We start from the raw sequence: 24,291 nt of genomic DNA on the forward strand, positions 1-24,291 counted from the left end.
GAGGCGATGCCTCGCCCTGCTTCAGCTCTCGCTGGTCAGGCTGCAGCAGCTGACCAGCACCGATTGTCCGGCACTCCCTAGTGAGATGACCCCAGTACCTCAGTTGAAAATGCAGAAATCACCGGTCTTCTGTGTCGCTCGCGCTGGGAGTTGGAGACTGGAGCTGTTCCTATTCGGCCATCTTGCTCCGCCCCAGTCATCTGATTTAATGAGAGACAGAGCTGGCCATTCAAAAAGAAAAATTTAAAGTTTCACTGCGTTTTTTTTGTTGTTGTTTTTTTGTTTTTTTCCTGCACTGAAGGACACTCCTTAGTGGTTAGTGTTGGTTATTAGCATTGGCCTAAAGACCAAACAACACCATTGAGTAACAGGATTTTCAAAGATTCCATATATTTGTCTGGTATTTGTGTTTTATTTCACCTTTACAAAGACGTTTTCTTTTTTGTTGTTGTTCTTGTTGTTTTGTTATACTTCAAGTTCTGGGATACACGTGCAGAACATGCAGGTTTGTTACATAGTTATACACGTGCCATATTGGTTTGCTGCACCCATCAACCTGTCATCTACATTAGGTATTTCTCCTAATGCTCTCCCTCCCCTAGCCCCCCACCCCCAACAGACCCCAGAATGTGATGTTCCCCTCCCTGTGTCCATGTGTTGTCATTGTTCAACTCCCACTTATGAGTGAGAACATGAGGTGTTTGGTTTTCTGTTCCTGTGTTAGTTTGCTGAGAATGCTGGTTTCCAGGTTTATCCATGTTCCTGCAAAGGACATGAACTCATCATTTTTTATGACTGCAAAGTATTCCATGGTGTATGTGTGACACATTTTCTTTATCCAGTCTATCATTGATGGGCATTTGGGTTGGTTCCAAGTCTACAAAGATGTTTTCAAATACAAGTATTGATGATTTTAAAATAATTGTACACAAAGCTGTGATGTTCATATGTACTCCATTTGGTAGAAGGCAGAAATGCTCACTGATCTTTTGTTATGTACCCCCAGACATGTATGAAATCCCACCAGGAAGCAAGAGAAACTGCTTTTGTTCCCTGCTTCTCCCCCCACTGTCCCCAAGGAGCCATCTGATGTGGACTCATTAAAAGGGAGAATATTTATTAGGCTACAGTGCCAAGGCTGCCATCTGTTAGGAGATTGCTCTCAGCTTTTCCACATGGTAGGTGTGGTCACATTAGCCTCAAGCCATTCCTACTTGAGAGGCGGCCTTCTTAGGAAGGGCTGAATTAGGCAGATTAAATTATCTGCCTTAGATCTTAGGAAATATTTATTTTCCTTTTGATTTAATTGTACAAACGTTTCTATTCTTTGTTTTCTTCTTGACAGGAGAATGGTAAACTAAAGGGCTGATACAAGGGTGTGAACCTATGGGATAGAAGCCCAGGAGGCTGTTTAACCTGTTTCTGTTTTTGGCTTAGGCAGTGGTGTGCCGGTAAATATTTAACAACCAGCTCTTTGGAGAAGAAATACATGTGGATATATAACCAATTATAAGTCTGTTATAAATTTTACTGATTTACAAGTAGTAAAATATACAACTTAAAAGGACTATAGAACATACAATACTCCTTATTGTATGTTATCACAGAATGCTTAACCTAATTTTATAGAACGCTTTTATTTGCAGCCAAACTGTGGTTGCAGTTGATGAATAAGTAGGTTACTGACCTGAATGTTGGTTGATATTTTCCTTTACACAAAAGAATAAGATAAAAGTTAAAACAACAATGACATAGAAGTTCACTTGTTTGTCAATGAAGAGAGTACTTTCTCTACTGAATAAGAAAATTTTCAAATACTGCAAGAATATTTTCTCAAATTCTGTGTTATTCACAGTGTACAAACTATAAACATGACATTTTAAGTTTAATCTGCATTATTTACATTTTCTCTATTATTTTCTTAAGTCTAGAGACAATCCACAATAAATCAATCCCTGATTTGTAGTATTTGTTGATTTCTGTGGTATAAATGCTCTGATTTAAAGCTTCCAATGTAATGTTACTGAGTGTAGAATTAGGAAGAGATGCATAGCTCTACATTATTTTACTATTTCCACCATTAAAGATACAATAGAGGTAGAAACCTCAAGAACATAGATAATAGTAAATGACTAGGAAGTGGTGAGCTTTGGCTATTTATTATCTTTGCTTTCGGTATAATTTATTGAATCCTAAGCTTATATAATTTAACTTTTAGTAATAACTGTTTAATAATCAGCTTGCAAAATTCTTAAAAGTTTAACAATCAGTTCTCACGAGCTGGTACAAGCCAGCTTCAGCACACCACTGGCCTTAGGCATTCCAATGGCAGTGGTGCTGGGGGTTGGGGAGACATATGCCAATATGCCATGCTTTTTAAAATATGAAACCCAGGACCCCACTCCTGGAGATAAGTCTAAGGTGGGATATCAGGGTTTGAGGTCGGAGCCCCATTAACAGCCTCGCTTTGCCAGGTCTTGTTCTCTGCTCATCTCCTTCGGAACCTCATGGGATAAAGGGTGGAATGGAGGTTTCAGGTGGGAAAGAGTTCATGTGCTCTAGATCCTGGGGCTCAGCCACTTTTTTCACTACTGCTAACTTGGGGTACTGGCCCAGCCCCCTTGACATCCCGCGGATATCTTGCTATCCTATGGAAATGGAAATCAACTCAATTTCTCAGTTCCTAACCAGAAATTAGACCCCTAGAGACCACTGAGAAAGCAGAACTGAATGTGAAAGGCTGTGGGGTAGTTAGTTGGAACCATGAGATATTTTGCTGGGGCTGGCTGCTGACTCATGGGGGAACTTTTCTGTCTCAGTAGCCCACATGCTCAAATGTCATTGTTTAGTAAAGCTTAAGGGCAAAGCGTGATGGCCTCTTGTGTTGGTGTAAAGCTTACTCAACAAATGAAAAAGAATGGTGACCTCCATCATTTTTTGAAATTAGTCCGTGAAAGCCTCAACTTAGAACACACAAAATAAGGAATGATGTTAATTTTTAAAAGGGCTTTTGCTTTACAAAAAGATTCTGTTACTTAGAAAATACCCCTCAGGTAATTTTAAATGGTGCTTGCAAAATCCTCATTTACATATATATTTGCAGAAACACACCTATTACATTAAACCTATATTCATTGAACAGTACCCAGAGTCCATTGCATTATAACTGTAAAATAGGAAATGTGATCCTAATTGAGGGGACCTGAGGAGGTTGCATACTAGCGTAAGGGTATGTTCAGGACAGTAAACACAAGAACTTTTTTCTTCTCTTTTGCTAGGCTGAGAGTCAACTGTGGGCATCGTGACTGAGCAAGTAATTTTGAAACTATTTGGTAGTCTCTGTAACACCTCCTAGCCAATGAAGACACTAATGAAAATTGAGGCATCTTAGCTTGAATGAAAGTGTTAAAGCTTTTCTTTCAGGTGCCTGAAAAAACCATCATAAAACACATGTGAGGGAAAAGACAGTGGGTTGTCATGGAGCAGGAAAGCCATGAAATCAGATGAAGCAAAAGTACCATGCACTCAGAAAATTATGTTATTATTTATTAGTTAAATTGGCCCAGAATTCCTTGTGGAAAAATTAAAAGGCTAATATATACACAGAAAAAAATAAAAATAATTGTTCAGGGATTATTAGGAATCCAGTTGTTTTCCCGAGCAGTTTCCAAATCCTGCAGATACAAACAATAATAGGAGATGATTAGGGCATTACTTGAGCTTGCTTGCTTGCTTGCTTGCTTGCTTGCTTGCTTTCGCTTGCTTTCTTTCTTTCTTTCTTTCTTTCTTTCTTTCTTTCTTTCTTTCTTTCTCTTTCTTTCTTTCTTTCTTTTTCTTTCTTTTCTTTCTTTCTTTCTTTTCTTTCGAGTAAAGACATTTCCACTTGAAAGCTTCCGTAAGCTCTGTAAATGCATGACATGATTTTTTTTTTTTTTTTTTTTTTATATACTTTAAGTTCTGGGTACATGTGCATGAACGTGCCGGTTGTTCTCATATGTACTACTTATGACCATGTTGGGCTGTGCTGCCCCTCACTCGTGCAGCAGCCCATACCAATTCATCATTTATATCACATGATAATCAACTCCCATGCAACCCCTCCCCTCCTCCCCTCCCCATGATAGGCCCCAGTGTGTGATGTGTCCCCTTCCGGGGAGTGATCTCATTGTTCAGTTCCCACCTATGAGTGAGAACAAAATGCATGATTTCAAAGACAGAATGTCTAACTTGATTTCACAGACTCTTCTTGGCCATGGCAAACAGGTTAGAAACAGGCATGTGATTTGTTTTATTAATTTGCCGCTGCCTCATATCTGTGCTTAGACAATTTACACCTTTGTACTTTAGTGTCTCCAACTTGGAAATGTGTAATACTCTGTACAGTAACATTTTCATGGAATACAGGGAACCAGTAAATCTTGACCTCTTGTACCATGTCTCCCACTTCTTCCCCTACTCCCTATATTTGACATGTCACATGTGGGGTCTGCTGACTTGTGTCTCTGCCTCTGCTCTTACTATTGTCCCATCTCCAACTGCCATTTACACTTCCCTGTACCATCTGGATCCCTCGTTTTATGACCCTGTGCAAAGAGATCCTGTTCAAGGAAGGCTTCCAGGATGATTAGTACCCTTTCACCTTCTGCAGACCAGAACATGGAACAAGGACAGCAATTGAGAGAGCTTGGAGAAGGTCATGGCTGTAAGTGTCCTGGAGAGGTAGACTGGCTTCAGGAATTGGTGCTAAGCTTGAACTAGTTTTCCGGTGCTCTGTGTGCTATCACTGAGGCCAAGAAGCAATATTAGATGAAGCAGACGGGGACACAGAATCTTACTTTCAGGAAAGTAGCATGAATTTTGTCCTTTCATACACGATACAATGCTATATTACAATTCCTTGCTGTAGCTCGGAATTGGTGGCTCCTCTACTTTAAGATAAAGCACAAATTTCTTAGCCCAAGGGACAAAACCCTTCATGATCTGGCCATGACTCTTTAACTATGTTCTTTGCTGTATCCACATCAACCCATCCATTGTTTGGACTCCCCCAACATGACTGCTACTTGTCTTTTAAGGTTCAGGTCAAGCATAACCTCTTTGTGGCTCTTGGATGGGTTTTGTTTGTTTGTTTGTTTGTTTGTGAGTGACAGAGTCTCCCTCCGTCGCCTAGACTGGAGTGCAGTGGAATGATCTTGGCTCACTGCAACCTCCGCCTCCCGGGGGGTTCAAGCGATTCTCCTGCCTCAGCCTCCTGAGTAGCTGGTACTACAGGCATACGCCACCACAGTTGGCTAATTTTCTGGTATTTTTAGTAGAGATGGGATTTCAACATGTTAGCCAGGCTGGTCTTGAACTCCTGACCTCAGGCAATCCGCTCACCTTAGTCTCCCAAAGTGCTGGGATTACAGGCATGAGCCACCGTGCCCAGACTTGGATGAGTTTTTCTGGATTCTTCCAGGTTGGGTCAAGCAATCCTCTGCATACCTGTAAATGCCTTGCTCACCTTTCCTTGGAGTACTTCCTGCTTTGCTTAATCATGACCTTAATGATCACATTCACCATACTGTGAGCTTCCTGAGAACAGATCATGTTTCTTCTCAGTATCTCCAGCACTCAGTACAGTGCCCAGCACATGGTAATTCCTGAACTAGTGTTTGAATGGTATCGGTGGCATTTTTTTGGAAATTAAAGTTAATGAGTAAGAAGGACAGGGTAAGAGATTGTCTTGGAGCTCCACTCCTAAAAGAAATCAGAATGTTAACACTGTTCAGCAACCCATGGAAGAGAAGAGAGAAAGGCAATAACATCTGCCCCCTGCCTGGGATTGCTGAATGCTGGCAATCTGACCACTTGTAACTCGGGTATTCCTAGGAATATAAAGCATTGGGAAAAAGAAAATTAAAGGGCAAATGGACACCCAGGAAGAGCTTGAACAAAAAATTATCATTAAACAAACACTAAGGGAGAGTTGTCTTCAGTAAGAAATAATGCTCTAAGAATGTGTTAGGGTTCAGAACAAATAAATCTAGATGAAGAAGAGATTGTATTAAAAGTAACCTGTTCTGTGAAGCTGAAAAGTTAGGAAGGATGATTCATAGCCCTCTTGGGTTACAAAGTACAGTAGATAAATCAATGGCATAGCAGCAAAGAATCTATAGCTTATTATGTGCTTTTGGCTCAAGGGAAAGAAAGGTATTTCATTCAGTACTGTAGCATGTGTGCCACAAAGCTGTTTGGTTGATAGAATCAAAGAAAGTATCAACATATAGAATTCCTTCCAAGTTGCAATGGTACATATCAGTGACCACTAGCAATCTGAAGCTGTGTCCACCAGCACTGTTACGTTGGTTTCCCCCCAAAGGTGGTGGTAACTTGTGGATATGCTGGTTTGCATTAAGGACAGCTGCAACCAGAGTTATATGATATTGTTCCCAGCTCAGCCCCACCCTGTGCCAAGAGGATTACTGATGGAAAAAACCCAAAGGGTAAAGAACTAACTGACACTTGGTGATGTTTCTATGAAGCTATGGTAAATAAGCGTTGAAAAGAGGCACCATTCAGGACCCTGGGCCCTAGAGCAATGAACTCAGAATCTAGATAGTATTACAAGTTCTCATCACTACCTCTCTGTAGTAGACTGGCAAGCAACTTTTCTGGTTTTCTTGTTTGGTTTCAGAAAAAAAATAAGAATGTTGTCCTTTCCTCTGCAAATATCTCACTCAGCTAGGGTCAGACTCAGTGAAAGGCACTTGCTTCTGCAGAGGCTCATGCTGGAGATCAGAGAAGGGCAGTCAAGACTTCCAAGTGGCTGTGTTTTGAAGACCTTTGAGGTTGGTTTATTTCTCCAAACTAGTCAAGAGTCACTCTCTGGGGTTGGGCATGGTGGCTCACACTTGTAATCCCAGTACTTTGGGAGCCAAGGTGGGAGTTCGAGACCAGTCTGGGCAACATAGCGAGACTCTGTCTCTACCAAAAATAAATACATAAATAATAAGTAAGTAAGTCACTCTGCCTGGCCTCTTGTATTCCCTCCTCAAGTATCATTTGACGTACTTCCCACCCCAAACTACCTCAATACACTGACAGGTCAGTAGGTGGCCAAGAGATCCCAAACTGATGGTTTTATCTTGGAGTGGCTCTGGGCTTTACTGTCAGAATCCTCCTAATTTACACCATTGCCATAAAAGTGCTTGTGTTTTTCTATGGTAATGTTGTGCACTAAATAATGCCAAGAGGATCCAACAGGTAATATTGAGGACACTCTCTGGCTCCAGTCCTGGTTTTCTGTAAATACCGTTGATTGGCAGATTAACTGTGATTCTCACACTCCCTCTGTAACCTTCTAAGCATGCAAACGTCAAGGAAGCTTAGTCCTCAGATCTGCCCATTATCCTGCATATGGTGGTTAAAAATACAAACCCCATCCTTAAAACTACCGGATAATGGGTCAAGTTACTCAACTTCTCTCTATTTCTTCTTTTCTCATCTAAAATATAGGGGTAATAATTAAAACACCTACCTCATATGGTTATTGAAGGATTAAATGAGTTAATACACATCAAGTGCTTAAGTGTTAGGTACTATTATTCTTTAAGCCCCTTTGGCATGCACAAATTCTCAGATTGTCAACTTTGCAGTTGCAATGCATAGAACATATACCTGAAAGAGACATGACTGATTGGCTAACCAGCTTCTCATTTCTAAAGAGGAGAAAACTAAAGTCCAGAGAAAAGACAGGTCTTTTCCCAAAGTTAAATGGCTACTAGTGATAGTGTGTGAGCTAGCATGTGGGCTCCCTGCCATCTGAGGCAACTCTGCAGTATTCCATGGTTATTGGGCAATGAGAAGATCAGATTTCCATAAATAACCATTTCTTAGATTAAATAATCTTACTCAGGCTTTTGGGATGGACATATAGTGGAGGACTTTATAGCTTAAGAATATACTGCCAATTCTGAGTGTGTGAATTCAGAAAGAAATACAAGGATTTCAGAAGGCAAAATGATAAGTGGCCAATAGCCAGAGCTCCCACCCTTTGAGGGCCATGGACTTTTGCTTTGGCAGCAGCAGATGGTTGAATAGTGACCAAGGGATGCTGCCTAAGAAGAGCAGGTAGTGGGTTCGCCAGCTGGAGCTGAAAAAATTAAAAGACCAGTGGTTCGGGTGGAAACAGTGGCTCACACCTATAGTCCCAGCAGTTTTCCGAGGCTGAAGCAGGTGGATTGCTTGAGCCCAGGAGTTCAAGATCAGCTTGGGCAACATGGCAAAACCCTGTCTCTACAAAAAAAAAATAATAGTAAGATACAAAAAATTAGCCAGGCATGGTGGTGAATGCCTGTAGTCCCCACTACTCGGGAGGCTGAGACGAGAGAGTTGTTTGAATCTGAGAGATCAAAGCTTCAGTGAGGCTGAATGGCACCACTGCATTCCATCCTGGGCGACAGAGCGAGAACTTGTCTCAAAAAAAAAAATTAAAAATTAAGAAAAAAAATTTAGAATTAAAAAGCACCCTTTAGAATAAGCCAGCCTATAGGCCCAAGTTTTCAGTGGAGCCAGGGTCATGCTATCAACCTTGCTGGTTAGGTAGTCTCCTAGAGCCTGGGACATGGAGGCATCCTCAGGAAGGAGAGTTCCTTTCTTCCTACAGATATAATAAGCTGCAGAGCACATTATTCCTTTATTTTTGTTGCATCGAGATAGTCTTTTCATTCGCCTGAAGGTTGACCATACCTCTTACTGTTTATCTGTGAGTTCTCAGGCAGTTCTCTGGCAGTTCTTAGGAACTGGCAGATTTTGTCAGTTAATATTGTTTAGACCTCACCACGCCCTAGCAGGTTGAGAAGTAAGTGGTGTTTTCTTCTAGGATTAGACCTGCTGACATTTTGAAATAGCCTAGGGCTGCTGGGAAGAGGTACCCAGGAGTTCTCTCCCTTTGAGGTCAGGACCACTTCCAGTTGACCTGTCTCCCCCTTTCCTTCAAACTAGGATGTTGACAACAGAAGATGAGGCCTGATATGAAAATGAACAGCCTGTGAAAGTGTAACAGGATGTGAGTAAATTAAAGAATTGGGTTTTTTCCCTTTGGTTTTTTAGGTAGAGGGGAGCCCACCTACAATAAAGAGTTAAATAAAAAGTACCCACATGAATGAAGGCAGGGGCAAGTCCAAAGCCAAGATACCATTTCACTCTAAGTAAATCCACTGAGGGAATCCCCTCCCTTAAAAAGAAAAAAGAAAAAAAAAATGAAAGAAAACTGGTTGGGCACGGTGGCTTATGCCTGTAATCCCAGCACTTTGGGAGGCCAAGGCAGGCAGATCACTTGAGGTCAGGGTTCGAGACCAGTCTGGCCAACATGGTGAAACCCTGTGTCTACTAAAATACAAAAAATTAGCTGGGCGTGGTGGCGCATGCCTGTAATCCCAGCCAGGCTGAGGCAGGAGAATCGCTTGAACCTGGAAGGTGGAGGTTGCTGTGAGCCGAGATCATGCCACCATACCCCAGTCTGGGTGGCAGAGTGAGAATCTGTCTCAAAAAAATAAAATTAAAATTAAAAGTTTTAAAAAAAGAAAACAATTTATTAGAAACTATGACCTTCATCGTCTTTTCTGTGCCTATTCTCCACTGACTTCTGAGGGGCTCTTAGAGTTTCACCCAGGAGAATATGTCCTTGGGTTACATGGTTGCAGAAACAAATGACTTGGTATTGATAGTCTTTATAGAAAGAGAAATCAAAGTGCTGCAGTTAACACTGGCCAGGGCACTTGAATGCAAAGCAAAAGTGACAAAAGGGACTGAGGTTGCAATACAGGAAGTACACTACTGTGTCAGTAATTAAAGGTGGTGGCCTTGATTTCTCAGAGGGAGAGGAATCAGCTTTGAAGATACTTGTCACAGACACTAAAAAATCCAACCATCTAGGGCATTGTATCTGCTGACTCTGTGCTGAGAGGTAGACCTGGAACCCCAATTCCAGGTCCCTGTGTGTTGAAAAAAGTCAACCAACATTCTGACCCTGCCCTGATTAGTTTGAATTTGGTGGCCTGGAAAACCCCATTGATTTCACTGTCTGATTTCTGAAGTCAGTTGAAAGAGAAACTTAATAGCAAGAACCTAAAAGAAAATATAAAGTTAGCACCTTCTAAGAATAACTTCTTGGTCTCAAATTGGTGTCTATACCTAGTCAGCGCCATTAATAGTCATCCCCATGGATGGGGAAGGTAGGTAGCATTGTCGGCATGGGGCTTTATAACTTTTACTCTTTAAGTTTTGCCTGCTTGCCAGAGATGTTGCTTCATTTATTGCTGTTGCTTTCAAACAGAGTTGCCTTTTATTTTCCTCTTGCCATGGAAACTGAAATAAATAAAGAGAAGCATGGTTTCTGAATGTTCTCCAGCTTTAGATGCATTATAGTTTTCAAGATCAGTCAATAAGCATTTTCTGCCCAATTACCTGTGAGAAGATGTATCTATTGGGAATAAAAAAAAAGAGATAAATATAAAAATATATATAAATATAAAAAAAATTTTAAAAAAGAGATAAATATAAAATGAAAAAAAGAGATAAGGTGGAGAAGGGAATGTTTGCTAATTAACTACCTGTGAGAAGACGTATCTATTGGGAATAAAGAATGGGGGTGGGGGAGAGTATTGGAAACGCTGGTCAATAAGGCTGGGCTTCATGTCAATGTAGCCTTAGGCCAGTTTCAAATGTTTGGTGGCATTTTGTTCGCAAAAGGATGAAGTGTGTGCGTCATATTTGGTTTTTTTTTGTGTGTTTTTACAAAGTTGAGTTAAATCCAGTGCTGTTGTTATTGGCTATTCTTCATGTAGCTTTCTTTAGGGTGGTTGTTTACAAAGATTTCGGCATGGTTTCACAGAGACTCATTCCAGTGGAATTCAGTTAGATGGTCCTAATGCTCTCGTTCCAGCTATGGACATATGTTTTGATTCACAGTATGCTTGGATGGACCGCGTGGATGCTTCATTCCTATGAAAGACATAATTCGTAACAGAAAACTTGTAACAGCAGCATCTTGCCTGCAAAATTATTTAAGAAAAAAAAAAACTTTCTCATTAATACCAAAGTCTTTAACTGTCCTTTAGATAGGTAGTGTTTCAAGTAATAAACCCATTGTGATTCTCAACATTGGGTCCATAGTAGTCTTACCTGGGTAGAACATTAACTCCTCCTATTTGCCCCCATTACTCCCAGAGATTCCGGTATTTTTTTAGTGGGGCTTTGGTGGTGGTGTGTGTGTATGTATGTATGGGTATATGTTATGTATACACATGCACATATGAGGCTTGGGTGTATGTAACTATGTATGTATACACACACACATATTTTTAAACATAAATTTTTATAATATTCATTTTAAACCAAAGTATACAGATATATAATCTTAAGCACCACAGGTGAGTTTGAAGCTCGCTGTTGGAAACCATGGAATCAAACACACTTTTTTAAAAGCACTTTGTTTTCGTGACAAATAATAAACTTAAGGATAAGAAGAGAAGGAGATGCTCACAGATACAAAGATGTTAAAAAAAATGCCCGTGTTCATGAAGGGGCTTGCTTGTAACCAATTGCTCTCTTATATCACGGGCTCTTTTGATTTTACATAAAGTTCAGTGCTATAAAACTCTGTAAAATGTCACTATGTTTTTAAAGTCAGAGGCAGGGAAAAAGTCGCCTCCAGGTGTTTAGAAAAATAAAACAGACTGCCATTTCACTGGGCTAAGTTTGAAGCCCCGCAGATGAAAGTGACTTGTATTCATGAGTCCACAAATAAGGAGCTGTTAATGATCAGGATACTAGTTGAGTGGATCCTGGTAAATACAGCTTCAGTTTGAGATGGGCTCAAGCAGTTCAGCATATACAGCAGACACACAAGCTGATGGTAACCACTTACTATGTGCTAGGTACTGTTCTGATGCTTTGCTTACATCACCTCCTGACATTTCAACAGCAAGGTAGGTATTATTATCCCTGCTTTATCAATGAGAATTTCAGTCACAGACCCTTGACCACATTTGCTCAGCTAGTAGGCAGGGATTGGAACTCGAATCCATGTGACTTCAAAGCCATGCAGCAACCACTACACCAGTCACATGCTCTGCCCTGTGGATTGAGCCATATTGAAACAATAAAGACCATCGAGCTGATGGATTTCTAACCACTTCAGAGAAATATGTAAAAGACTTACATGCAAAAATATGTTCAGAAGACAAGCTACAGCAAAAGGCCAAGTACCCTTGTAAATGTGGCAGTGATGACTAAAGAGCTTTACTAAAAATATAGTAAGCATGTATGGTAGAGAGTGAACTGCTCATAAATCTAGGTGGTTCGTTTACTTCTCTTTTTCTGTATGTTTGAGATATTTCATTGCTGATTATTTTTGGGCAACAGGACATGGAAAAAAATGATAAGCTCTTCTGCATTATGAGTTACTCAGGTAGTTTTGCATAAACCGGAGGGCAGATAATTGCTGATATGACCTCAACAAAGAGATAAGGTGGAGAAAGGAATGTTTGCTAATTAACTACAAAGGAAAGAGAAAGGTGAGAAATAATTAAGTTACCTGGTTCTCTGTGTTCTGCCCTTACTTGCTCCTCCAAAATATTCTCCCCAGCATGTCTCTTCCAGCTTAATAACTGGAAGCAATTAGTCAACAACAATACACTCTAGTGGAAAAGAGATCCTGTTAGTTTTCTAGAAGATGCCTGTTATGGATATATTGTTTTCAAAATTATATTAGTGCTCATGAGCTGTAATCATTGCACTTTACACTCAAAATTATGAGACCATTTGTCCCCAGTGGTAGCTCAGTTTTTGGAGTGAACCTCAAAAGCAATCCTTGGCTAACGGAAGATTCTTCCTGATTCTAGCAGTGTTTGTTCAAAGTGGGGCATATCTGGCCAGATGTAGTGGCTCATGCCTGTAATCTCAGCACCTGGGGAGACTGAACCTCATGCTGTAACCTCAGCACCTGAGGTTAGGAGTTCAAGACCAGCCTGGCCAACATGGTAAAACCCCGTCTCTAGTAAAAATACAAAAAATTAGCCAGGCGTGGTGGCACACGCCTGTAATCAAGCTACTTGGGAGGCTGAGGCATGAGAATTGTTTGAACCCAGAAGGTGGAGGTTGCAGTGGACCGAGATTGCACCACTCTACTCCAGCCTGGGCGACAGAGCGAGACTCCATCTCAAAACAAACAAACAAACAAACAAACAACAACAGCAAAAAAAAAAAAAAAAAGATAACAAAGTAGGGCATATCTTATTATCTTATTTACACTCACTTCCAGAGTTCACCTTAACACAGAAGGTTGTCCTTTGATTTTGACTTTTGATTCATGGAAATGTATGCATGAAATTTAATTTCCTAATCTTATGTTTCAGAACAGCTGACTCATCTCAGGCAATGTTTGCTGTGTGCGCATTATATTAGGAAGCAGTGGTTGTTTGTCTCATCATGTATTGGACTGTGAGGCATTAATGTATATGTCTTGTTCGTGGGAGCCGTTGATTTTACGAAAGCTACTTATGTAAATAAGCAGTAACAGAAGGCGCTCAGCCAAGCTTTAATGAGACATCTCAGCTCTCCCTCTGCTAAGTCAAAAAATCTACTTTGAGACTTTAATCTCCAGTAAAAGTGACAATGGAAAGAGCAATTTAAGAAACACTCCTTGCACATGTTTGCAATGTTAATTTTTAAGACATCAAAGCCATATATACAATATAATTCTACTTTTGTTTTTTTAAAGTGCATAAATGCAATTAATTAAATAAGACGGCAAGAATATACAAACCAGAATGCTCACAGTTGTTAACTTTCTCTTGATGTATTTCGGATGATCTTAATTTAATTTAATTTTTTTACCTTTCTGTGTTTTCAGACTTCTTTGTATTAAGCTTATATAGCTTGTTTAACAGGAGAAAATATAATAAATGTTTAAAGGACATGAAAAAAGAAAAAGAAATGAGTATACTCCTTCATGCTACAAACAGACCATTTCTAGTACTGGAAGTGTCTCCAGCTTTATTCCTCATTTTGCAAATGTAAACCACAGTACAGCCTATGATCATAGCCACTGAAGTGGTCAGGAAGAATCTTGTCAGTTCTCCAGCTTTTGCAGTGGAGTAAGTTGGATAGATTTCCTCCTCAAAGGACGTTTGGATGAGTGGGAGCTTCATTAGGAAAGAAGAGAAGCCTATAGGCAAGTCTAGAAAACCTACGTCCCATCACCATACTGTAAGACATATGAGGCCGGACGAAGTGTGATACAGCCCGGTGTCTTGCACACAACAGATGCTCAGTAGTGTGTAATAAGAGCCATGACCCAGCTCTCAGGACACTGTCAAGCAGACATTTATGGGATTATCGAAAGTCATTCAAAGAAGAGAGATGTCAGTAGTCACCTGGTTCAGCAGTCTCACTGGCTCCCCATCAGAATTTCCTGGGGAATCTTTTAAAATGCACATTTCTGGGTCCCACTTTCAGAATGCTGAGTTCAGGGTTCAAAGCTCTGCAAGTGATTCACATAGACTGGTTTGTTGGTGATCTACTTTGGGAAAACTTCTTTTACAAATGAACTGAATCAATTGAATAGTTTCTTTTCCTTTTACATTATGCTGGGTATGCTAAGCGAGTGTTCGGCCTTTTCAAGTGTCTCTTTTCAGAAATGCCATGTTTATTCCATTGCCTGTGCTCAAAACTCTGCTGGGACTACCCTACTTTTCTTAACAGTGTTCAGAAATAGAATTCTTTTAACTGTCTTCAAAAATAGGGTGACAGCATGCTTTTGAGAGGAGAAAGAATGCTCAAATAATTTGTTATATATTTTTGAAATATTTGTCAAATGAGAAAGGTTTTGTTTTATTGGTGGAATGACAGGAACTATAGTATTAAAATATTTTCAACAATAATTTCTAATAAACCAAATTATATATCCTTGTACATTAATGTAAAAAAATTTAAATATCTATATATTGGCTCTATGACCAATAAAATAATATAACCAGAAATTATTCTTGTTTTGTAATCACCTTCTTAGTTATTTTTTTCTTTGAAAATATTTTACTACTTCTAAAATGTGTTATGTGTAATTGTGATACACATAAGTATCACACAAAACAAGTAACAAAACAAACCTACAGAAATGTTATTTTAGTGTCCGAATTTTATACAATACAAAAGTGGTAGTACTTTATTAACATGATATCTTGACTGATGATAAAATTTTTCTCACTTGCATTTCTGCGAATTCATTTATTAGGTCATACCTTTAGCAACTTTTTTATGCTTTAATATTTTTTAGGAGATTTTTAAAAGAGCAGTTTTAGGTTCACAAAAAAATTGAGTGGAAGGTACACAGATTTCCCATATCACCTCTGCTCCTACACATGGCATTGTCTCTGCCATTAGCACCATCCCGCACTAGAATGGTGGATTTGTTGCAACTGATCAAAATAGTTTATATATCATTATCCCCAAAGTCCATAGTTTGCATTAGGATTCACCCTTGGTGTTATACATTCTATGGATTTGGACAAATTTATAATAACATGTATACACTATGACATGTATCTACTCATACAGAGTAGTTTCACTGTCCTAAAAATCGTTTTCTCTTCACCTATTCATTCTGAGCCATTTTTAACTCTAGCAGTGTGTCACTAATATTTTCTGAAGGTTCTGTTTTTTAGTATGTTTTAATGTTTTGTGGTTTTTTAAAAATAAAGTTACTGAGATCTTCAAAGTTATAATCTATAACTAATAAATTTAAAATTATTGATATATCAATTGACTCTTCTTTGTAGCAAAAGCACGTTTTCAATTGAGAAAATATCCAGTTTTACAGATGCTGAGGTAACTGGTAAGATCAGGGCAATTTATGCTGGATGGAGAATATTCTCAATTCTGTATTTAGCATTGATAAAACTAAATATTTCACAGATACTGTTCCACTTAGAGTAACTTTTTTGACAATTTAAAAAATGTTTTTGGGTACATAGTAGGTATATATATTTACGGGGTACATGAGATATTTTGATACAGGCATGCAATGTGAAATAAACACATCATGGAGAATGATCCCCTCAATCCATCCCTTCAATCCAATTCAATTTTATAGACAATCCAATTACACATTTTAAAATGCACAATTAAGTTATTATTGACTAGAGTCATTCTATTGTGCTATCAAACAGTAGGTCTTATTCATTCTATTTTTTGTACACATTAACTATCCTCACCTCCCCACAAATATTTTAAAACAAAATTTAGCAAAAGGTTGTCTCTGTTTTAAATGCTTTATCAAATTTAGATGCTGAAAAACGGTAGGTTTTCTGAATTTTACTTTATTCCAGCACAGAGTACTAATTTATCTAATTAATTAACAATAGAAGCCCATCAAAATATTCTTTCTAGATGTCAGGATACTTGAAGCTCAATGACTAATTTTCCAAATGAAATCTCATATACTGTTTGATCATTATTTTATGTGTTTAGAAACACTTTGATTTAATATGAGTACATTTATTTATTTATTTTTTGAAACAGAGTCTGGCTCTGTCACCCAGACTGCAGTGCAGTGGCATGATCTAGGCTCACTGCAACCTCCACCTCCCGGGTTCAAGCGATTCTCCTGCCTCAGCCTCCCAAGTAGCTGGGAGTACAGGCACCTGCCACCATGCCCGGCTAATTTTTGTATTTTTAGTAGAGACGAGGTTTCACCATGTTGACCAGGCTGGTCTCAAACTCTCAACCTCAGATGATCCGCCTGCCTCAGCCTCCCAAATAAGAATACATTTCAGTGTCTTCTTGTTTACTAGCTTTGTTTCTATTAATGGCAGTTCTCCAAAATCTTCAAGAGCTACACTTTGGCTACTTTCCATTTATTGTATAGTTTAATTAAAGGTTTCCAACTGATTTTAAATTAAATTGAATTTAGAGCTCTCATTTATAAATAAGTAAATAAATAAAAGTTCAGTACATTATAAGACACTTAGGTTGATTTCCAAAACAATAAGTCAAAAGTTTAAAAATTTCTAACATCTGATTGATTATGGGCAGTGAAGAGATAAATCTCATACCATGGTATGCCAAGATTTTTTTCTAATTCAACATTAGAAAAAAAGTGGAAAAAAGTTGATAGTTTAGTTGCTGTGTGTGTATAAATTTTGACAAATACAGCTTCTGTTTTTATTAGCAGAATGTTATAGCTTGTTTGTACAAAATGATGGCTTACATCTTTTTTTAACCAACCATAAGGACAATTTTGTAGTGTGATGAACCTATTGCTTTCGTTGAATGGGAGCAAGCGATGGGAAATGTCTACCATTTGACTTTAAAAGTCTATAAGCAACAGTTACCCATGATGTGTGAGTTTGGGGTAGCTTCCAATTCATCATTGCCCTAACACATGTCAATTACCACATAGAAAGTCAAATACAATGTCATATCCAAAGCCTCAGAGAAAAAAAAAAAAAATCCAACTCCCAAGAAAACAGTGATAACTTAGTGTGAAACTAAAGTATATCAACATGAAATTAGTACTGCTGAAACAGTATATTGAGGATTTACAGTAATATTGGAAATTCCTTCTAATGTACATATGAATAGAATCATAGAGCTTTTTATATTGCCTCTCCTGTGGTCTTATAGATTTAATAAACCAAATAAAACTGAACCTCCACTCCACATCTCAATCTTTATCTCTAGATAAGATAAAATCTATTCTTATTTGTAAGGTAGGGTTTTAAGCGTCCATTGTTTCTTAAGCCACAGTTAAAGAAATTATGTCTTTAACTAATTTTGGGTGTTGTCTCTTCATTCTGTACACGGAACTCCAGCAGATTTAATATCGGCATTTATCATCTGGTCAAACCCTTTATACGTTCTTCAATCAAACTTAGGATTCTCAACATTTTCTGTATTAATAAAATAAGGTATGGAATGAAATTTGATGAAGACATGCTTTTTCCTGGCCACACTGGACTTCTAGAAGACATTTGGATTAAGTTTAGAGGATGGGCAAGTATTGAAGTTTCTTGGTCTGAGTCTCTGTTTAACAGTTAGAGAAGCAGAAAGGAGCAGGAGATCATGCGGACGGGCTGTGACCTCCAGCTGTGCTGCCTGCCTTGGTAGTGGTGTGAGCTGGATTTGGGGTTGCAATGCTGTTCTGGGAGGGAGGAGTTCCTTGAAAGAGTTAACAGTTATTTGATTTGAACAAAACTGTGTGGTTAGTGGTAGTGCCAGAAGCAGCAGGCCCCCTGTGCGAGCCTGGCCGTCATCATTCTGCCATGTGAGCATTAAACCTTTGCCCCCCAAGGGACAAGTTCCAAGATGGTCGAATAGGAACAGCTCTGACTTACAGCTCCCAGGGAGGTCAACGCAGAAGATGGATGATTTCTGCATTTCCAACTGTGGAACCTGGTTCATCTCACTGGGACTGGTTGGACAGTGGGTGCAGCCCACAGAGGGTAAGTCAAAGCAGGGCGGGGCATCAGCTCACCTGGGAAGCACAAGGGGTTGGGGAATTTCCCTTTCCTAGCCAAGGGAAGCCGTGAGTGACTGTACCTGGAGGAGCAGTACACTGCTGCCCAAATACTGTGCTTTTCCCATAGTCTTTGCAACCAGCAGACCAGGAGATCCCTTCCCATGCCTGATTTGGCAGGTCTCACACCCACAGAACCTTGCTCGCTGCCAGCACAGTACTCTGAGATCGATCTGAGATGCGGGAGCTTGGTGGGGGGAGGGGCGTCTGCCATTGCTGAGGCTTGAGTAGGCTGTTCTATGCTCACAGTGTAAACAAAGTGACAGGGAAGCTTGAACTGGGCGGAGCCCACCGCAGCTCAGCAAGACCTACTGCCTCTCTAGATTCCACCTCTGGGGGCAAGGCATATCTGAACAAAAGGCAGCAGACAGCTTCTGCAGACTTAAACGTCCCTGCTTGACAGCCCTGAAGAGAGCAGTGGTTCTCCCAGCAAGGCGTTTGAGCTCTAAAATGGACAGACTGCCTCCTCAAGTGGGTCCCTGACTTCCTTGTAACCTGACTGGGAGACATCTCCCAGTAGGGGCCGACAGACAACTCATACAGATGAGTACCCCTCTGGGATGAAGCTTCCGTGGAAGGATCAGGCAGCAATATTTGCTGTTCTGCAGCCTCTGCTGGTGATACCCAGGCAAACAGTGTCTGAAGTGGACCTCCAGCAAACTCCAAGAGACCTGCAGCTGAGGGGCCTGTCTGTTAGAAGGAAAACTAACAAACAGAAAAGAATAGCATCAACATCAACAAAAAGGACATCCACACTAAAACCTCATCCATAGGTCTCCAAAAAGACCAAAGGTAGATATAACCACAAAGATGGGGAGAAAACAGAGCAGAAAGGCTGAAAACTCCAAAAACCAGAATGCCTCTTCTCCTCCAAAGGAACACAACTCTTCGCCAGCAAGGGAACAAAACTGGATGGAGAATGAGTTTGACGAGTTGACAGAAGTAGACTTCAGAAGGTCGGTAATAACAAACTTCTCCAAGCTAAAGAAGCATGTTCTAACCCATTGCGAGGAAGCTAAAAACCTTGAAAAACGGTTAGATGAATGGCTAACTAGAATAACCAGTGTAGAGAAGAGCTTAAATGACCTAGTGGAGCTGAAAACCCTGGCATGAGAACTTCGTGAAGCATACATAAGCTTCAATAGCTGATTCAATCAAGCAGAAGAAAGGATATCTGTGATTGAAGATCAAATTAATGGAATAAAGTGAGAAGACAAGATTAGAGGAAAAAAGTGGAAAGAATGAACGAAACCTCCAAGAAATATGGGACTATGGGAAAAGACCAAATCTATGTTTGATTGGTGTACCTGAAAGTGACAGGGAGAATGGAACCAAGTTAGAAAACACTCCTTCAGGATATTTTCCAGGAGAACTTCCCCAACCTAGCAAGGCAAGCCAATATTCAAATTCAGGAAATACAGAGAACACCACAAAGATACTCCTCGAGAAGAGCAACCCCAAGACACATACTTGTTAGATTCACCAAGGTTGAAATGAAGGAAAAAAAATGTTAAGGGCAACCAGAGAGAAAGGTCTGGTACACACAAAGGGAAGCCCATCAGGATAACAGCAGATCTCTGCAGAAACTCTACGAGCCAGAGGAGAGTGGGGGCCAATATTCAATATTCTTAAAGAAAAGAACTTTCAATCCAGAATTTCATATCCAGTCAAACTAAGCTTCATAAGTGAAGAAGAAATAAAATCTTTTACAGACAAGCAAATGCCGAGAGACTTTGTCACCACCAGGCCTGCCTTAGAGGAGCTCCTGAAGGAGGCACTAAACATGGATGCGAAAAACTAGTACCAACCACTGCAAAAACATGCCAAATTGTAAAGACCATGGACACTATGAAGAAACTGCATTAATTAATGGGCAAAATAACCAGTTAGCATCATAATGACAGGCTCAAATTCACATATAACAGTATTAACCTTAAATGTAAATGGGCTAAATGCCCCAATTGAAAGATACAGACTGGCAAATTGGATAAATAGTCAAGACCCATTGGTGTGCTTATTCAGGAGACCCATCTCACTTGCAAAGACACAAATAGGCTCAAAATAAAGGGATGGAGGCAGATCTACCAAGCAAATGGAAAGCAAAAAAGCAGGGTCTGCAATCCTAGTCTCTGATAAAACAGACTTTAAACGATCAAAAAGACAAATGATCAAACAGACTTTAAAAGATCAAAAGAGACAAAGAAGGCCATTACATAATGGTAAAGGAATCAATTCAACAAGAAGAACTAACTATCCTAAATATATATGCACCCAATACAGGAGCACCCAGATTGATAAAGCTAGTTCTTAGAGACCTACAAAGAGACTTAGACTCCCACACAATAATAGTGGGAGACTTTAACACTATTAGACAGATCAACGAGACAGAAAATTAACAAGGATATCCAGGACTAGAACTCAGTTCTGGATCAAGCAGACCTAATAGAGAACTACAGAACTCTCCACCCCAAATCAACAGAACATATGTTCTTCTCAGCATCACATTGCACTTATTCTAAAATTGGCCACATAATTGGAAGTAAAACACACCTCAGCAAATGTAAAAGTATAGAAATTACAACAAATTGTCTCTCAGACCCCAGTGCAATCAAATTAGAACTCAGGATTAAGAATCTCACTCAAAACCACACAACTACATGGAAACTGAACAACCTGCTCTTGAAAGACTACTGGGTAAATGATGAAATGAAGGCAGAAATAAAGATTTTCTTTGAAACCAATGAGAACAAAGACACAACATACCAGAATCTCTGGGACACATGTAAAGCAGTGTGTAGAGGGAAATTTATAGCACTAGATGCCCACAAGAGAAAGCAGGAAAGATCTAAAATTGACACCCTAACATCACAATTAAAAGAACTAAAGAAGCAAGAGCAAACAAATTCAAAAACTAGCAGAAGACAAGAAATAACTAAGATCAGAGCAGAACTGAGGGAGATAGAGACACAAAAATCCCTTCAAAAAATCAGTGAATCCAGGAGCTGGTTTTTTGAAAAGATCAACAAAATTGATATTTTAATTAGTCAATATCAATTGATATTGATAATTAGTCACTAGCAAGACTAATAAAGAAGAAAAGAGAGAAGAATCAAATAGACACAATAAAAAATGATAACGGGGACATCACCACCGATCCCACAAAAATACAAACTACCATCAGAGAATACTATAAACACCTCTGTGCAAATAAACTAGAAAATCTGGAAGAAATGGATAAATTTCTGGACACATACACCCTCCCAAGACTAAACCAGGAAGAAGTTGAATCACCGAATAGGTCAATAAGAGATTCTGAAATTGAGGCAATAATTAATAGCCTACCAACCAAAAAAAGTCCAGGACCAGACGGATTCACAGCCAAATTCTACTAGAGGTACAAAGAGGAACTGGTACCATTCCTTCTGAAACTATTCTGATCAATTGAAAAAGAGGGAATCTCCCTTACTCATTTTATGAGGCCAGCATCATCCTGATACCAAAGCCTGGCAGAGGCACAACAAGAAAAGAATTTTAGGCCAATATCCCTGATGAACATCAATGCAAAAATCCTCAGTAAAATACTGGCAAACCGAATCCAGCAGCACATCAAAAAGCTTATCCACCACGATCAAGTCGGCTTCATCCCTGGGATTCAAGGCTGATTCAACATATGCAAATCAATAATTGTAATCCATCACATAAACAGAACCAACAACAACAACCACATGATTATCTCAATAGATGCAGAAAAGGCCTTCAACAAAATTCAACAGCCTTTCATGCTAAAAACTCTCAATAAACTAGGTATCGAAGGAACATATCTCGACATTATAATAAGAGCTATTTATGACAAACCCACAGCCAATATCATACTGAATGGGCAAAAACTGGAAGCATTCCCTTTGAAAACTGGCACAAGACAAGGATGCCCTCTCTTACCACTCCTATTCAACATTGTATTGGAAGTTCTGGCCAGGGCAATCAGGCAAGAGAAAGCAATAAAGCGTATTCAAATAGGAAGAGAGGAAGTCAAATTGTCTCTGTTTACAGATGACATGATTGTATGTTTAAAAAATCCCATTGTCTCATCCCAAAATCTCCTTAAGCTGAGAAGCAACTTCAGCAAAATCTCAGGATACAAAATCAATGTGCAAAAATCACAAACATTCCTATATACCAATAACAGACAAACGGAGAGCCAAATCATGAGTGAACTCCCATTCAAAATTGCTACTAAGAGAATAAAATACCTAGGAATACAACTTACAAGGGATGTGAAGGACCTCTTCAAGGAGAACTACAAACCAATGTTTAAGGAAATAAGAGAGGACACAAACTAGGCCCCCCAAAACCCACCACCACTTATTAGATGGGATTAAGTGGGGTTGCGCCAGAACAGGGGAAGGTCTGAGCAAATAAAAATCTCAGAGATGGCATGTATCATTCCATCTTCAACCTGCAAACACTGAGACACAGACCTCCACGATCTCATGTGCATTGTCACATCAAACACCGTTAAAGGGCGAGAGTGTGGCCTGTTTCACAGGACACCACAGCAGGGCATACTCTGTGCTTGTCTTAAGGATCCCATTACCCTAAAGAAGGAAGCCAGACAGACAAAGGATTAACAGGAAACAGCTGCAAATATACCGTTAAAGAAAAATATGAAGGGGAAAACGCTTTGACATTAGAAAGGTTTTGTTTGTTGTTGCATTCCATGCTCATGGATAGGAAGAATCAATATCTTGAAAATGGCCTTACTGCCCAAAGTAATTTATAGATTCAATGCTATCCCCATTAAGCTACCACTGACTTTCTCACAGAATTGGAAAAAACTACTTTAAACTTCATATGGAACAAAAAAAAGAGCCTGCCTAGCCAAGACAATCCTGGGCAAGAAGAACAAAGCTGGAGGCATCATGCTGTCTGACTTCAAACTTTACTACAAGGCTACAGTAACCAAAACAACATAGTACTGGTGCCAAAATAGCTATATAGATCAATAGAACAGAACAGAGGCCTCAGAAATAACACCACACGTCTACAACCATCTGATCTTTGACAAACCTGACACACACAAGCAATGAGGAAAAGATTCCCTGTTTAATAAATGGTGTTGGGAAAACTGGCTAGCCATATGCAGAAAACTGAAACTGGACCCCTTCCTTACGCCTTATACAAAAATAATCCTCTCAAGATGGATTGAAGACTTAAACATAAGACCTAGGACCATAAAAACCCTGGAAGAAAACCTGGGCAATACCATTCAGGGACAAAGGCATAGGCAAGGATTTCATGTCTAAAACACCAAAAGCAATGGCAACAAAAGCCAAAATTGAAAAATGGAATATAATTAAACTAAAGAGCTTCTGCACAGCAAAAGAAACTATCATCAGAGTGAACAGACAACCTACATAATGGAAGAAAATTTTTGCAATCTATCCATCTGACAAAGGGCTAATATCCAGAATCTACAAAGAACTTAAACAAATTTACAAGAAAAAAGCAACCTCATCAAAAAATGGGCAAAGGATATGAACAGACACTTCTCCAAAGAAGACACTTATGCAGCCAACAGACATATAAAAAAATGCTCATCCTCACTGGTCATTAGAGAAATGCAAATCAAAACCACAATGAGATACCATCTCACACCAGTTAGAATGGTGATTATTAAAAAGTCAGGCAACAACAGGTGCTGGAGAGGTTGTGGAAAAATAGGAACACTTTTA

At 39.4% G+C, this 24,291-nt stretch overlaps 1 protein-coding gene across 1 annotated transcript in view; it reads left to right on the forward strand.

The window, feature by feature from the left end:
- Positions 1-15,714, forward strand: part of PDHX (pyruvate dehydrogenase complex component X) — a 101,035-nt gene extending 85,321 nt beyond the window's left edge. Inside the window, exon 11 of the mRNA XM_017849714.1 lies at positions 13,898-15,714. Within this exon, the coding sequence (XP_017705203.1) occupies positions 13,898-13,922 (25 nt within the window). The 3' untranslated portion in view covers positions 13,923-15,714. The remainder of the gene's footprint in view (positions 1-13,897) is intronic.
- The last annotated feature ends 8,577 nt before the right edge of the window (positions 15,715-24,291 follow it).

The sequence above is a fragment of the Rhinopithecus bieti genome, unplaced genomic scaffold (assembly GCF_001698545.2).
Source record: "Rhinopithecus bieti isolate Rb0 unplaced genomic scaffold, ASM169854v2 scaffold_32083, whole genome shotgun sequence".
NCBI lineage: Eukaryota > Metazoa > Chordata > Mammalia > Primates > Cercopithecidae > Rhinopithecus > Rhinopithecus bieti.